Source organism: Chrysemys picta, chromosome 9 (assembly GCF_011386835.1).
Source record: "Chrysemys picta bellii isolate R12L10 chromosome 9, ASM1138683v2, whole genome shotgun sequence".
In the NCBI taxonomy this organism is placed as follows: Eukaryota; Metazoa; Chordata; order Testudines; family Emydidae; genus Chrysemys; species Chrysemys picta.
This window is the reverse complement of record NC_088799.1, coordinates 60570104-60586234: the sequence shown is the minus strand read 5'-3', so window position 1 is coordinate 60586234 and position 16131 is coordinate 60570104. Positions and strand designations below refer to the sequence as shown.

General features: G+C 52.0%; 1 protein-coding gene across 13 annotated transcripts in view; it reads right to left on the bottom strand.

Annotated features, from left to right (window-relative positions):
- The window catches only part of MID2 (midline 2), a 465133-nt gene that overhangs the window by 78408 nt on the left and 370594 nt on the right, over positions 1-16131 (bottom strand). For all 13 annotated transcript variants that reach the window (XR_010590405.1, XR_010590406.1, XM_065557200.1 and 10 more), the window contains one exon: positions 3367-3574. Coding sequence is in view for 11 of the 13 variants with exons in the window: in XM_065557200.1 (XP_065413272.1) it covers positions 3367-3574 (208 nt within the window). In the remaining 2 variants the exon portion in view is untranslated. The remainder of the gene's footprint in view (positions 1-3366; positions 3575-16131) is intronic.

Genomic DNA, 16131 nt, shown 5'->3' with positions numbered 1-16131 from the left:
GCCGGGACCCCCCCACCACCGCTCTCCCCTGCAGGGGCAGGAGGCAGAAGCTTGGTCCTGCGGCAGCCAAGCTTCCCGCCTCCCCCGCTTCTTCCCACAACTTGGTGCATTCCGGCCCCTCTGCCCCTCCTCCTCCTCCTCCTCTCACCGGGCAGGCAGCGTGCCACTCAAAATCGGCGTAGGTTGCCGATCCCTGATCTAGACTGTTATCAGTGGTACCAGATGACAGAACAAGGAGTAACGGTCTCAAGTTGCAGAGGGGGAGGTTTAGGTTGGATATTAGGAAAAACTTTTTCACTAGGAGGGTGGTGAAGCACTGGAATGTGTTACTTAGGGAAGTGGTGGAATCTCCTTCCTTAGAGGTTTTTAAGGTCAGGCTTGACAAAGCCCTGGCTGGGATGATTTAGTTGGGATTAGGTCCTGCTTTGAGCAGGGGGTTGGACTAGATGACCTCCTGAGGTCCCTTCCAACCCTGATATTCTATGATTCTATGATTTAGAAAAGCTGAACGAGCACAAGTCCATGGGGCTGGATGCACTGCATCCGAGGATGCTAAAGGAGTTGGCGGATGTGATTGCAGAGCCATTGGCCATTATCTTTGAAAACTCATGGCAATTGTGAGAGGTCCCAGATGACTGGAAAAAGGCTAATGTAGTGTCCATCTTTAAAACAGGGAAGGAGGAGGATCCGGGGAACTACAGGCCAGTCAGCCTCACCTCAGTCCCTGGAGAAATCATGGAGCAGGTCCTCAAGGAATCAATTCTGAAGCACTTTGAGGAGAGGAAAATGATCAGGAACAGTCAGCATGGATTCACCAAGGGCAAGTCATGCCTGACTAACGTAATTGCCTTCTATGATGAGATAACTGGCTCTGTGGATGAGGGGAAGGCAGTGGATGACCTTAGCAAAACTTTTGATCCGGTCTCCGACAGTATTCTTGCCAGCAAGTTAAAGAAGTATGGGCTGGATGAATAGACTATAAGGTGGATAGAAAGCTGGCTAGATCATCGGGCTCAACGGGTAGTGATCAATGGCTCCATGTCTAGTTAGCATCGAGCATCAAGCAGAGTGCCCCAAGGGTCGGTCCTGGGGCTGGTTTTGTTCAATATCTTCATTAATGATCTGGAGGATGGCATGGATTGCACCCTCAGCAAGTTTACAGATGACACTAAAGTGGGAGGAGTGGTAGATACAGGATACAGAGGGACGTAGACAAATTAGAGGATTGGGCCAAAAGAAATCTGATGAGGTGCAACGTCCTGCACTTAGGACGGAAGAATCCCATGCACTGCTACAGACTAGGGACCGAGTGGCTAGGCAGCAGTTCTGCAGAAAAGGACCTAGTGGTTACAGTGGATGAGAAGCTGGATATGAGTCGACAGTGTGCCCTTGTTGCCAAGAAGGCTAACGGCATTTTGGGCTGTATAAGTAGGAACATTGCCAGCAGATTGAGGGACGTGATCATTCCCCTCTATTCGACATTGGTGAGGCCTCATCTGGAGTATTGTGTCCAGTTTTGGGCCCCACACTACAAGAAGGATGTGGAAAAATTGGAAAGAGTCCAGCGGAGGGCAACAAAAATGATTAGGGGTCTGGAGCACATGACTTATGAGGAGAGGCTGAGGGAACTGGGATTATTTAGTCTGCAGAAGAGAAGACTGAGGGGGGATTTGATAACTGCTTTTGACTACCTGAAAGAGGGTTCCAAAGAGGATGGATATAGACTGTTCTCAGTGGTAGCAGATGACAGAACAAGGAGTAATGGTCTCAAGTTGCAGTGGAGGAGGTTTAGGTTGGATATTAGGAAAAACTTTTTCACTAGGAGGGTGGTGAAGCACTGGAATGGGTTACCTAGGGAGGTGGTGGAATCTCTTTCCTTAGAGGTTTTTAAGGTCAGGCTTGACAAAGCCCTGGCTGGGATGATTTAGTTAGGGGTTGGTCTTGCTTTGAGCAGGGGGTTGAACTAGATGACCTCCTGAGGTCCCTTCCAACCCTGATATTCTATGATTCTATGATCTCTGGTCTTGTGGGCCCGACACGTTCATTTCTCCCCTTCCATCCCCCGCTGACCTTCCAGATTCTAACTTTGTAACGGTGTCCGTTTCATTTCTGTAAGGCCCCAGAGGAGACCATGGGGATGGAGAAAGCCTGCGGAATAGCAAACCAACCCCTGCTGTCCAGGCTGCTGCTGCCCAGGGTAGGCACTCCAGTCTACATTATTTTAACATCCCCAGTGATGCTATTACCCTGCTAATTTCACCAGCGCTGCCGCCTAGGGATGATGCTCTTCTCTCCTGGCCTGAAATTCCCAGTGCTGCATTGTCTGTTACACGCAGCACCTGTGACACCACATGTGTTAAGCTGTGGCACTCCTGAGCCTTGTTCAGAAGGAGAGGCTGGGGCACTAGACATGGGTAACATGATCTATTGCTGCAGAGTGTCCCGAGGTCCCTTGAACAGCAGAATGTTTCCATGATGGAGTGCCAGGGAGGGCCCAGGCTGGGGTACAAATCTGTGAATTTACATAGCATGCGAAGAAATGTCGCACATGCTGGAGCCAGCAAAACTTTCTGAGGGCCCCTTGAGACAGAGACAACCTCTACAGATGGCAGGGCTGGGCCTGCCATTACACGGGACTGTCAAGATGAGGAGGAATGACACATTAATCCTCCAGGGGCCACAGTAAGGAAAACGCAGGTCCTGTTACGGAACCCGTGAAAGGGGAGCCCGCCAGCAATGCAAGCAGCAGCAGGTCCCTGTCACCCTGATTAAACACTCTGTCCTCAGGTAACACTCCTGCTGTGGCTGCGTGTCTAGGGCTGGCCCAGCAGCAACTTCTTACCCCTCAGAGCTGAGGCAGAGCCACAGACTTCATTAAGACACATGAGCCTTAGCCCATGAGCCCTGAGGAGCCTGCAGGGCTATGGACCAGCAAGCTGGAGTCCAGCCTTGTGTGTCTTCTGTGAAACAGCCAGCGGAGATCTTATGGGAGGACCTCCGTGCTTAGGGCTGATGTCGGGCAGAACACACCGAGCTGGGGTTCACGTCCTGGCGGGAGTTCGCAGCACCAGCTGTTTCTACACTGCACCATGGAACCTGAGCGGATTTGACCTGAGAGCCTGTGGGAGGGGCTGTGACCTATCACCTGTACAGGGTTACTGCAGAGTCTCACTTCGCTGTTGGCATTAGTCTGCAGTTACAGCTCCCTGAGCAGTGAGAAAGCAGGTAGGGAAAGCAACAGCCACCCCTCTGTCCGTGACACGGCCCTATAAAGGGACTGTCCTTTCATTATACTGTCTCACAGTCAGTTTCAGGGCAGGGACCAAGGGGGAAGAGAATGGAGCACTTCCTGGCAGATCTGCTTACCAGGTTGAAGATCCCACCATCACTTCCCAGTAATGGCACCCACTGTCGATGAATATGTTGCCTGCTGCTCCGTAGCACCCAGTGCCGCTGAACCTCTCAGGCGTGTGGCTCTTTTTCAAGGAGCTCTCATCTTTTTCCATCTGCAGCCCATCATTGGAGAGCTTCAGCTTCTTGTGAGCCATCTTGGGATCCAACTTAAAGGGCTGACCTGAAAGGAGACAGAAATACCAATGGTTAGTGTGTCTCCTTCCCTGTCACGCAGGCTGAACCCTGAATTGCCTCTCTTCTGCCTGTTACACCAAGCCATGGGATGTAAGACAGGGCATCAGCCAGGGTACCTGGTCCTTCCAACCACATACCAGAGCATTCATAAAAAGTACCATGTATTCTTGGCACCCTCCAGGCTGCCCCACGCTGGCAGGACAAGGCTCAACCACATGCCTCACTAATCTACTGTCAAAAGCTGATTCCAGAGCAAAAGGTCCCTCTAATACTAACACGGCCCATGCATCACTTGAGTCCCATGTAAGTCATCACAACAGGACACAGGCAGGAGCTAGGTGGTGTGCTGGCCTTGTGAATTTATTTCATCTTCATCGACCTAATGCAGAGAAGGGAGGAATAGCTCGGAGGTGAAATCAGAAGAGGTTTATGAAGTTGCGCTAGAGAGAAATAAGTCTAATTATAGTTGGAACAAAAGCAATAATTAAAAAGAGAGTGAAAGCTTGGCCACTTAAGAATGGAGTCAAGCATTGCTCCAAACTGCTGGTCTATAGCATGGGGGCCATTTTTACATTTTCTTTGAAGTCTATAAATGGCTTCTCCTTAGTGTGGACAGGGCACAGGACTGGGACTGAAGAGAGCTAGGTCACAGCTCTGCTACAGACTCGCTGTGTGACCTTGGGCACTCACTTAACCGCCCCCGTGCCTCAGTTTTCCCATCTGTAAAAGGCAGATAAGGAGGCTTCCCCTCCTATGTAAGTGCTTTGAGATATACCCATGAAGGGTTCTGGGTAGCTGATGAGTGCTATGGTATTGTATAATCATCCCAGCTGGGATGTTTGGGTGGGAAACTCTCAGTCCTGGGCTACCCCCCCTCCCTAATTGTGTTACATTGTTCAGACTTACCACAGTAAACACATTCTCTTTAACAGAAATGGGGAGCTGGTTGCAGATAATGGAAGTGGAGCCTAGGATGCTGTAAAGCAGTGGAAACCAAATCCAAGCATGGTAAGCGGTTTGAATTCGTTAATGGGTCTATTCTCTATTACAGTGGGTTTTCAACCTTTTTTCATTTGCGAAACCCATTTTTTTTTCAAATGGAGGTGTGGGCCTCTTTTGAAGTCTTAGATATAGTCTGCGGACCTCTAGGTTCTATTAGCTCTATTAGCATTAATGAAAGTTATACAAACATACTGAAAGGTGAATAGACCCTTGAGTACTGGTACAATAACGTCACTAGCCAATGTATCTAGCCAATCTCCACACACCCACCTCCAGCCGATGCCGTTTACTCCCCACAGTATGTTACACATTGCAGGAAACATGCCCTTAGTTTCTCAGTACTTTTTCTATTGCCAGCTGAAAGTTTCAGCTCAGTGTCTTCTGCTCGCAGGCTGTGCCTTACACACCACTCTAGTTACAGAAACAAACCAAAGGCATACAATGAAATCTGGGTTTGCACAGGCTGTGCTCATAAGCTTGATACTTCCCCAATCCGGTGGCATCAAAGAGCAGGCGCTGTGGCACATGCACTGACAGAGAGAGTACTTCATTCTCAATCAACGGAACAGATTTTGAGGGGTTCTCTGCAGGTCTTTTAATGCTGGCTTGGAACACGACTGAAATTCCTTTGTCATGTTACCAGCCGTCAGAACGCCAAACTATTTCCTAATTGACACGCACTCACTCTCCCGCTCGCTTTGATAAAACCCTTCTAAAGATTCATTACAGCCAAGGAACATTTGGCCTTGCTCATGCTGATAAACATGGAGCAATCCACAATTGTCTTTTCTGGGAACCAGCACAAAAATAAGTGCTAAGGATTTTCTGAAAGCCTCTGTTCTTTGCTATGCTGGGAAAGGTATGCTGCCCTGGCTATAAATGAACGGGATCAGATTCTGAACCGGGGAAAAAAGGAATGATTCATCTGACTCTGCACAGCCTCATGGCAGGGCAAACTCACACGCTGACAGCTCCTGAGCCTGGCTTTCATTTGCGCAGGAGACAGGTTTCTTGCAAAGCGAGTGCCCTTAAATCTGGAGGGCTGGGGAATTCTGTGCTATCAACCTACGCAGCAGCATCCTGAGCTACAACAGCTTGAACCAATCACCCAGATTGCACCTCAGAAAAAAACAGTGTGAATTTACTGCCCAGGAAAGCAAGCCCCTAAGAGCATCGCCTTGAGTCAGGTATTGTGTGGGCAGATGCTGCATGTTTCCCCAGTGGGAGGCCAAGCGCAGTGTGCGTAGGCTCTGTGCAGCCAGCTCTGCCACCGTAAGCTGGACATTCAGCATCCCTTGCTGTTCTAGTCTGGCTCCCAACCTCCAGCCTGCCGGCAGCTCGGCCAAAGAATCCCAGTCCTGACCTGCAGCCCCCCACTTTATTCGAGCCAGTGGGCTTCACAAATACAGCTGGCTGAACTCCTGACCCACAGCCGCCCTGCTGTTCCAGCCCAATGGGCCTCACACACGCGGCTCTGTCACAGCGCTCCAACCCCCTGCTACTCCAGTCCTGGATTTACATACAGCATTTCCAGGGCACCTCAGCCCTGCCAGTTAAGTCCTGAGGCACTCCAGAGCAGAGTGCCCCTGGTCCTTCACAGAGCTGCAGGAGTCAGAATTAACTGATCAGTGGATCATTAGGCACTTAGATTAAAGGGAAAACGCACAGCAAAAATAGGGCTAGCTGGGGAGAAACATGGGAGGGGGCAGAATGCATCCAGAGATGCATCCTGAGAGCCAAACTGAGATTCTAACAGCTTGGCCCAGCCCCAGGATATTATAGCAATAGCATCTGGACAGTGATTGGCACTAGATAGGGAGTGTGATTACAGCATGGGACTGGCATTCAGGAAACCTGGACCCTATTCTCAGCTCTACCATGGACGTGTGGAGTGAGCCTGGGTTACTCACTTACCTCTCCGTGCCTCAGTGTCCCCATCCGTAGAATGGATAGTAACACTTGTCTAACTCACAGGGACACTGAAAGGGCAAATCCGTTGTCTGCAGGGTGCTCAGGTGCTGGCTGGGCGCTGCTGTAAAAATGCCAGGGTTGTTAAAACAAGAGTGGCTTTCGTAGTCATAGAAGGACTGAAATGAGGGACCAATGGGAGGCTGCGCTGCAAGGGAGACTGAAGAGTTTTAGTGATACTCTCTAACAGGCTGAAAGAGGCAGAGGAGCCGGAGAAGCACAGGCTTACTAACAAATCTCTTCACTGTTTAGAAAGCAGGCCATTTTCTTTTGCTTCAAACTTGAGCACAGATGACAAGGAAAGGAAGGATGGCAGCTGGAGATGGGCACTACTGATAGCAGTGGAGGGCTTCAACAGCAGCCAGACAGCAGGAGAGAGATGGTTATTGTGCTCACGATGAACTGTACTGGGAGAAATATGAGCAGCTTATAATGAGCTGTCCTTTCCCAGAACGTAACCTGGCGCCATAAATCTCTGCACAAACAGCAGTGGTGAGGAGGCGCTGCAGCTGGGCTAGCCAATCTGGATTGGCTCATGCAGAAGGCTGTCTGCATACACCAAAGGGATGGCCTCTCTTTGGATCGCCATTGAGCTGCACCCACCAGGCTGTCCGGGAGAGGCAAGTGGTGTGACCCAGCACAAGCAGAATCTCTAAGGGTATATCTAGACTGCAGTTAGACACTGGGCCAGCTGACTTGGGCTTGCAGGGCTCGAACTAAAGGGTTGTTTCATTGTGGTGTAGATGTTCTGGCTCAGGCTGGAGCCTGGGCTCTAGGACCCTGTGAGGTGGGAGAGTTTCAGAGCTTGGGCTGCAGCAGGATCCTGAACATCTCTACTGCAGTGAAACAGCACCTTAGCCTGAGCCGTGCGAGCCCAAGTTAGCAGGCAGGGGCCAGCCGTAGGTGTCTAACTGCAATATAGACATCCCTCAAAGGTGTGTTTACACTGCAGTTGGGTGTGTGCTTCCCAGCATGGGAGACAGATATGCTAGCTCTGCCTGAGATAGTGATCTGAAAATAGCAGTGTAGCTGGGGGTAGCAGTGGCCTGGGCAAGGGACTGTGTATGTATCTAGGGGTTCACGCAGGTTTGTACTCAGATGGCTACCCTGAGCTGCTGCCTGTGCTATCCTCGACTACACTGCTATTTTAGCACGCTTGCTCAAACAAAGCTAGCCCGCGTCTGTCTGCTCGTGCTGGGAAACACACTCCCAGCTGCACTGCAGACACACCCAAAAACTCTCCCCCACATCCCAACCAGGGCCGGCTCTAGGTTTTTTGCTGCCCCAAGCAAAAAAAATTTTGGCTGCCTGCCCCCCCCCCCACACTGCACCCTCCTGCCGCCCCAGCCCTGGGTCACTGGTAACTCGCTCCCAGGGCAGGTCATTCAGCAGGAATTTTGGATGTGCACAGAACACAGACAGGATTGGTTCCCATATCGTTACAGAACTGCAGTAAAGTGGAACAATTTTCAGCTTGTGTGATTGAAGGCTATCTGGATGGATATAAGACTGTCCTACATAAATGAGGAAAAGTTGAGGTGCCTTTATTATTCTTTTGTTCCATTCTTTGTTTCTATGGGGAATTTGCCAATGCAATATCACTGTCTTCCTTTTAAACAAATAAAACTAAAACTTAATAATAATAATAATAATAATAATAAAAAGCAATGGCTGTTGAAAATAGCAATTCCAGTCCTAATAACCACTGGGAAGCATTTCTTGCTCAATTTATTCTACTTTTTCCTACAGCAAGTTACAGTGGATCAGTATATTTGATTTGGGAGAAATGAAGTAACGGCTGCCCAAATTGAGCTTGAGCACTCCTGAATTTTGCAGGTGTTCAAATCTGGAAGGCAGGTGCTGGATTCCCTTTCTGAATATTAGCTAAATCTGGAAAAGAAAAGTCAATTTCTGATTCCATGGCTCAGACGTGTAATTCCTCCTACGTGCCTGGTACTGTATCTAAAGCTGCCCAGTCTAGTAGAGCCTCCCCTCCCTTACTTTTCATTTTAAATTCTAGTGGGATCCACGTATCTTCCTTGCTAGGCTTCAGATAGAGAGGTGCAATGTCCATTTAGTCCACCCAATTTTTTCTTTGGGGGAGAGCCCAGGACTGGGGCGGCAGGAAGTGCGGGGGGCGGGGGAGGGGGGCCAGGCTGGGGCGGCAGGAGATGCAGGTGGGGGCCACAGCTGGGGCGGCAGGGGATGCGGGTGCAGGGTGGGGAGAAAAGCCCAGGGCTGGGGTGGCAGGAGATGCGCGGGGGGGGGGGGAGAGCCCAGGGCTGGGGTGGCAGGAGATGCGGGTGGGGGGAAGAGCCCAGGGCTGGGGTGGCAGGAGATGCGGGTGGGGGATGGGGGGAAAAGCCCAGGGCTGGGGTGGCAGGAGGAGCGGGTGGAGGGGGGGAAGAGCCCAGGGCTGGGGTGGCAGGAGGTGCAAGCGGGGGGAAGAGCCCAGGGCTGGGGCGGCAGGGGGTGCAGGTGGGGGCCAGAGCTGGGGCAGCAGGGGGTGTGGGCGGGGAAAAGTCCAGGGCTAGGGCAACACAGGGGTGCGGGGGGAGCCCAGGGCTGAGGTGGGAGGCAGCAAAAAACCTAGAGCTGGCTCTGTTCCTACCATTTTACAGCAAGCTGCAGCATGAGGTTTCAGTTCTACACTCCTTCCCCCTCCCTTTCCTGTTAATTGTGGCCAAGGGAATGCTGGGAAATGTAGTTCTTTCCCTGCTCCAGGGCTGGCTCTATAGGCAGGGAGCTAACCAAGGAACTACAGCTCCCAGGGCTCCCAGTTGGTTCTCAGCTTTCATGCTAGATTCTTGCGCCCCTGCAAATTTGCCACCCCAAGCACCTGCTTGCTTTGCTGGTGCCTAGAGCCGGCCCTGATCCCAACTTCTGACAATAGTCAGTTCTAGAGCTGACCGAATGTTCCGTTCAATAGCAACTTCCAATATTTCAACATGTGTTTACATCCTGAACGGGGATGAAAGCTGAAATATCGAAACCTCATGTGCAGCACAAAGTTCTGAAAATGTTTGAATCAAATATGTCAAAATGTTTCAGAGGAGATCGACATTAACGTCTCTGTCCACCTGAGCAGCCAGTGTGACTGCTGGCAGGTGTAGTTTCACATCCCATGTGCCCCCATTCTCCCCTAAGGGTCATGATCTCTGGCTGAACTACATCTCCGAGGATGCACTGCAGTCATGGGAGTGAACGCTATAGGTGCTGTCGCCAACCCAAAGGGGAAGACTCTGTACTGGAAATATTTTTGACCCACCATAAACCACAGAAACCTCCTGGGCGGGGGGGGAGGAATGTCTATATGAAAATATGCATTCTTCATGTCAAGAGCTGAAAACCACATCCCCTCTGCTAATATTACCATCCGGAATTCCAATTTTTGAATGAAGATGTTGAGTTGCTGAAGGTCTAGAATGGGTCTCCACTCTCCTCCTTTTTGGCGGACTAGGAAATACGGGGACTAGAACCCTCTCCCTTGATACTGAGATGAGACTGTTGACCCTTGTTGCTGGAGGTCCGCCTCTTGTTGAAGAGTCACCTCACGAGAGTGATTCCTGAAGGGGGACTGGGAAGGGGGCTTGTGAGTGGGGGAGGAAGAGGAACTCCATGGAGTATCCTCGATGGATAATTTCTGAGATCCAATTGTCTGTCGTGATCAATTCTCAATTGTGGTGAACTGCATAAGATGGCCCCTGAAAATAATGGGGGAAGAGCTGGTTGGCATCAGTGGTGCTAGGAGGGTTTTGAGTGAGACATCAAAAGTAGCCCTTTGCAGGTGACTGGGCATGGGTAGAGGACATGGTGACAGAGGGGGCCGAGGCCTCTGAACCCTCTGAGGTCTCCGCAGAGGCTCGGTGGACGCTGGCAGTAGAACGTGTGAGGAAGAGGTGGCCTTGGTTTACAGGTTTGTTTCTGGTGTTTCCTCCATGGGGCTGGAGCCCCAGGGAGCGTAAGGTCGATCTCGAGTTCTGTAACAAGTGTAGGGACTCATCTGTTTTCTTGTTTAAGAGATTTGACTCATCAAGGGAAGGCCCTGAGTGGAGTTCTGGACCTCCCTAGGGAAACCTGCCAATTGTACCTAGAATCCCTCCTCATGAATATGCCAGTGGCCAGCCCTGTGGATGCCATATCTGCTGCCTCTACTGCACTAACTTGCCCTTCTCTATAAAGGACTGGAACTGGGCTATGTCTTCTGTGGGGAGCTTGTCCTTAAAGCCCACCAGCCTGGAATAGTTGTTCATGGTGTATTTCGCTAACAGTGCCTGATAGTTAGCAACAGGAAATTGCAGGCCCACAGAGGAAAAGACCTTTCTCTCCAGGAGGTCTGGCCTCTTTGAGCCCCTGTCTGTCAGGGTGGCCTTTTATGGTGTGACCTAGTCCTCTCTGCCTCTACCTCCAGAAAGTTGGCGGTGGGATGGCAGAACAAAAATTCCTTGGGCTTAGGAAATGCAGACTCCACTTCTAAGCACATGCTTGGAGGGGTGCTGCTCAGTAGTTGGAGTTGATATACACGGGGGTCTCCTTGGCCTAAATCAGTGAGGGGTCTCATAGCCTTCTCCATCAGGTGTTTCCTTAGGCAAAGCTCATGAGCTTCATGAGTTCTTATGGAAACAAGCAATACATATTGAACTTCACTGAGATATGCATCTAACCCAAGCAGTAGAAGCTGCATTGGTGGTCATCGCTGACGGAGAAGGAGTGAGAGGGCAAGAGATTCAGTTCTTGAACCCCAGGATTCTGGGCATAGTCCCAGACCACTGGGCGGGAGTCCCCAACCGAGGAAAAACAAGATACACTAACTATACGATAAAACTCTAATTATAGTAATAGGCCAAGAAGCATAACAAACTATTTACAGGTTCTATGAAAAGCTGGAGAAATCTGCAGACACAGGATTCCAAGGCAGGCCATGCGGCAGTGAGAAGGCACTGGAGAGGCATCGGCCCACACTGCCTCTTATACCCTCGGTAGGAGCACGAGGAGACCTACCGTGCATATGAGGGCCAACGGGCGCTGCTTGTTAAAATTTCTGGACTGGGGCGCATGGGGCGCATGTGTACTCCACGTGTGGACTACAGAGCAGGATCAGACCTTGAAGAAGAACCCAAAATTATCTTTCACCTAAGAAGACAAAGGCACCAGTACCTTTGGGCCTTTGAGAGACATCCTGACCGAAGGGAGGGTCAGTCACCATCTTGCTGGCAAACTATGGATGAGAAAGGCCATCTTAAACAAAGCCTTGAAACAAAACTTGCTAGATGAAGTTTTACACTTTTAGATGTGCGTTTTCACTTTTATTAGCTGGTAACCATTTCTAGCTCCTCTGGAAAAGGTTGGACATTCTTCCCCTGACAAAATTTAAGTTTTTTAATTGAAAAGCCAAAGACCAAAAAAGCAGTGTAGTGTCTCACTGCTGCCAGAGCCTTTCCCTGCTGCAGGGAATGACTCTGGCTGTGAGGAAAGACTCTGCCAGCTCCCCATTGTTGGAGCCTTCCACTGCAGCAAGGAAAGGCTACTGAAGCGGAGCCTTTCCCCACTGCCTCCCCTCTGCCAGAGCCTGTCACTCACCAACAGGTGTAGCTACACATCATAGTGTGGATGCAGCTTGCTTTTCACTGCAGTATATAGCTACACCTACCCTACACGCCGCTGCCAGTAGTATGTAGTGTAGACGTAGCCTTAGCTAACTAAATAAAATTACCTTGGTTTTTGGAGTGTTCCTTGTACTAACCATAGGGAAGTTAATAATAATGGTGTAATTCTCAGCATTTTCACTCAGTGCTTCACTTTGCACCACTAGATTTCAAACCACTTTGCAAAGGTTGGTGTTTCTATCTCAATTTTCAGCTGAGGAAACTGAGGCTCAGGGAGGTGACATAACCTGGCCAATGTCACTCAGCAAGACAGTTGCCGAGCCAGGAATAGGGAACACTGGAGATACTGGGGTAACATTAGCCAGTCTGGAGAGCTGAGTGTGTCCTCTGTAATGTAGGTTATCTCCTATAGCCTGTGAAATTTGGTGCCAGTGAGTGTTTATTTTTCACAGTGTCCAATTTGCAAGATAATTGAAGTGAGAGGCCTGAAAATAAAGCTGCCAGTTGGAAAAGGCCAATCCTCAACCCCCCAGTTATTTTAATATTTCCGTATCTGTCTTTTTCCTGCAATAATGGAAAGAGACAAGCTCTTCGCAAGTTAGAGCTAAAATTCTTCACTCTGTCAGGAAAGAGACAGTCACTTTTCTTGTTGTAAAGATGACCTGATTGGAAGGTGAATACAAACAAATGGTGTCAAACCTTGGCCTCAGATTTATGAGTGTGACTCCTAGCCCATGGGCTCCAAGTACCATCCACAAAACAAGGATTGACTCTGAATATCACAGTTACTGAGTAGAGTGGCTGGTATCGCAAGCCCTGCTGTTGGTGCAAGGGCATTTCAAAGGGATGCTGTCTTGTAGCTTAGCTCCAAAATCTGACCTGCCTTAAAAAAATACTTCCCTGGCGCTAGAAAATTAAACAAATGAACAGACTCTCAGTCACCTGCCACCTCACATCCACTATCCTGTGACCCCTCCCAGCATTCACCGAACTTACTGTGGCATCTGCGGCACATTACACTCTCCATAAGCAGAGGGACAATGAACAATCGTTAATGACAACCAAGGCTTTGGAGAATTAAAAATCCAGGGATTTCACCCTGTTTAGGAAAACAAAGGTTCAGCTAATGGAGGTTTGGATAATGGTGTTTGTCTCACACCTCTCGATAGGCTGTGCTCAGATACCACTCATACAAACAAGGAAGTAAATACCAAGAGCTATTTGATTCTTACATGTATCTGAAACAGCACTATCCCAATCTCCTAAGGGACACAGAGAAGTCAGCAAAGAAAGAAAAGAGGAGATACAAGTCATGTGACAGACCCAGACCAGTGGGGTACAGGAGTCTGGTAGAGGGCAAATATACTGGTCACTGGATGAATAGCCCTCCACCTGGCTAACAGGTGTTGGGTCAGGGAGCAAGGGCGAAGGCTTAGAGACTCGGGGAGGTAATGGTGGGGTAGCATGTAGGAGGGAGGATTCTCCCTGGGGCATGTCCTCTTCTATGCCCGGCGGTATCCCTACCTCACCCTCCTCCACAGGCCCTGCCAGATCGCACGAGGCAGAGGCGGGGCCCTCCCGCTCATCTAGGCGCACTGGGGGAGATACCCCTTGGGCCCGAGCGGGAGCATTGGTGGGCCGGAAAGGAGGAGGGGCGGCTTCGGACGCTGGGCAGCTAGGGGCACCGGCGCCCTGCCGGGGCTCGGGGGTCCCGGATGTCCCTCCGTGCCGGGCCAAGGGGCAGTCCCTCCGGACGTGTCCCATCACCCGGCAGAGGTAGCAGCGGGCCTCCCCCATTGAATAATGCACTCGGTAGCAGGCCCCCTGGTAGGGGACCAAGAAGGACCCCTCGAGCGCCTCACCGTCACGTGCCGCCGGCGGCAGTTGTAACTGTACCTGCCGGCGGAATGAGAGGACATGACGGAGGGCGGGGTCTTTGCAGCCCAATGGGAGAGGGCTGACCACAGAGATCGGCCTCCCCAGGGTAGAGAGGGCGGGTAACAGGGCGGCATTTGGAAGGAAGGGAGGGACAGAAGTCAGGACCAGACGGGTGCCCAGGTTTCTAGCGGCTCCAGGGGGACGTACACGCCCCCCACCGCCAGGCCCTTCTCCACTGCCTCCTGGGCGGCGGCCTCCGATGCTAGGAAGAAGACGACCTTTCCGTACATCTTGGAGGCCGCCACAATGGCCGTGGGCCCCACCACCCTCGCCAACGCCCGCACGTAGGTCTCCACATGGGGCGAGGCGGGTACCAGGAGGCAACGGACGCCGTGCTTCCTAGTCAAGGTGGGGAAGGGGCCCCGGCCACTATAGATGGTAGCAGAGGGGGAGATGACGTAGCGGCAGGTGGGGGGGCCGCCGCCACCTGGGCGTATGCCCTGGGGGCCGGGGGAGGGACACCCACAGAGCTGGTGGAGGGAACAACAGGGAGGGACGCCGTGGCCAGTTGCGGGGCCGTGGCAGTGGGGGCACCCCCTGCCATGGAGGTCCTGTTTTTTTTAGCGGAGCCTTTACCCTTTTTTGTGCCCTGGCCCTTCCTGCCAGCTGGGGGGACTCCCCCAGAGTCAGAGGGGGCGAGGGATGTGGCAGCAGCGGAGGTCACCTTGTTACCCGCTGTTGCCGGTGTTCCAGCAGGAGTGGTAGCAGGTGGTTCGGCAGCGGCGGTTGAGGTAGAGGCTAGGGGGGATGATGGTGGGGCGGGTGGAGGAGGGGCAGCAGGGTCTGCCCGAGGGGTCCCACTCGCCTCGTCTCCTGCCATAATGAGGACGGGGGAGAACAAACACTGCAGGGGGGGTAGGGAAGGGGGAAGCAGGTCAACCACTCCTCCCCCCTAGGCTGCAGGCAGGGGAGGAGGGCACAGAAAAAGGGGGTGGGCTGGATGGGGGGCTATCAAGGGCTAGAGGTCAGTCACTGATTCGGAGAGGGTTTCCGGCTCCTCTAGTCGCACCAAGGAAGGGGGGATATAAACAGCATAGGGGGGTGCAGTGAAACGGGTCAAACTAAAATGGGGAGGGGCACAAGCGCATGGGAGGGGGCATGGGCACACGAAGGGAGGGGCTAATCAGGGCAAAGGGACGCAGGGAGAAGGGAACAACCAGGCTGGGAATGGGGCAGGGGAACTACGGGGCTAGCTTCAGAGGTTGGGGTGGGTCAAACAAACTGGAGCTAGCGAGGGGCTGTGTCAAAGGAGAGGGGCAAAAGGCTGCAAGGGGCAAATGGGTAGGTAGCAAGGGTAAAGCTGGGGGCTTGCTACAGGGGGGAGAGGGTCAGTCCAAAGAGGGGGGGCACATGCACCTACGTGCGCTTGTAACAAAAAGGAAAGGCAGTTTAGGCTGGTTGCTGTATCAGGCCCAATTGTGGCAACAGGGCGTGGCAAGCCTAGGTGAGCAGCTGAGTCCCAGAGGCAGGAGCTTGAGGCAGATGGTGAGTAGCTGGTGGGGGTGGTGGAGGGGGCAATGATGATGGTGGTGGTGGAGATTGGGGGAGGGACACAGATGGACCAGGGGGCAGGCTCCACGCTACACCCCCTGTGTCTCCACAAACACAGTCTAGATCCCCACCACAAGAGCACAGTTCAAAAGTTACTCAGTCCGGGAGGGCCCCTCCACGGTGGTCTGTAGAATTCCTACGTGCTCCCCCACTGGCAGATGGTCCTCTTCTTCTCCTCAGGGCTCCAGCAGCTCCCCAATAGCAAATGCAGCAGCTCCAGGCGGCAGTCTGGTGGCCAGCAGGAAGGACCCTTCTCAGGTGGAGGTGGCAGTGGTGGCATCCCCAGCAGCAGGAGCAATGGTTGGGGTCTCTTCCTCCCCTCCTCTGGGGAGTGGGCCAGCAGGCCCCCCCCCAAGGGGCTGTAGCTGGAACAGCAGCACCCAAGAGTGTGGGTGAGTCTAGCAGCCAGTCAGCAAACAGGTAGCAGAGAAAGAGGAGGAGCAGCCCCCTACCTCCCTCCCTCCAGGCCAGAGGGCTA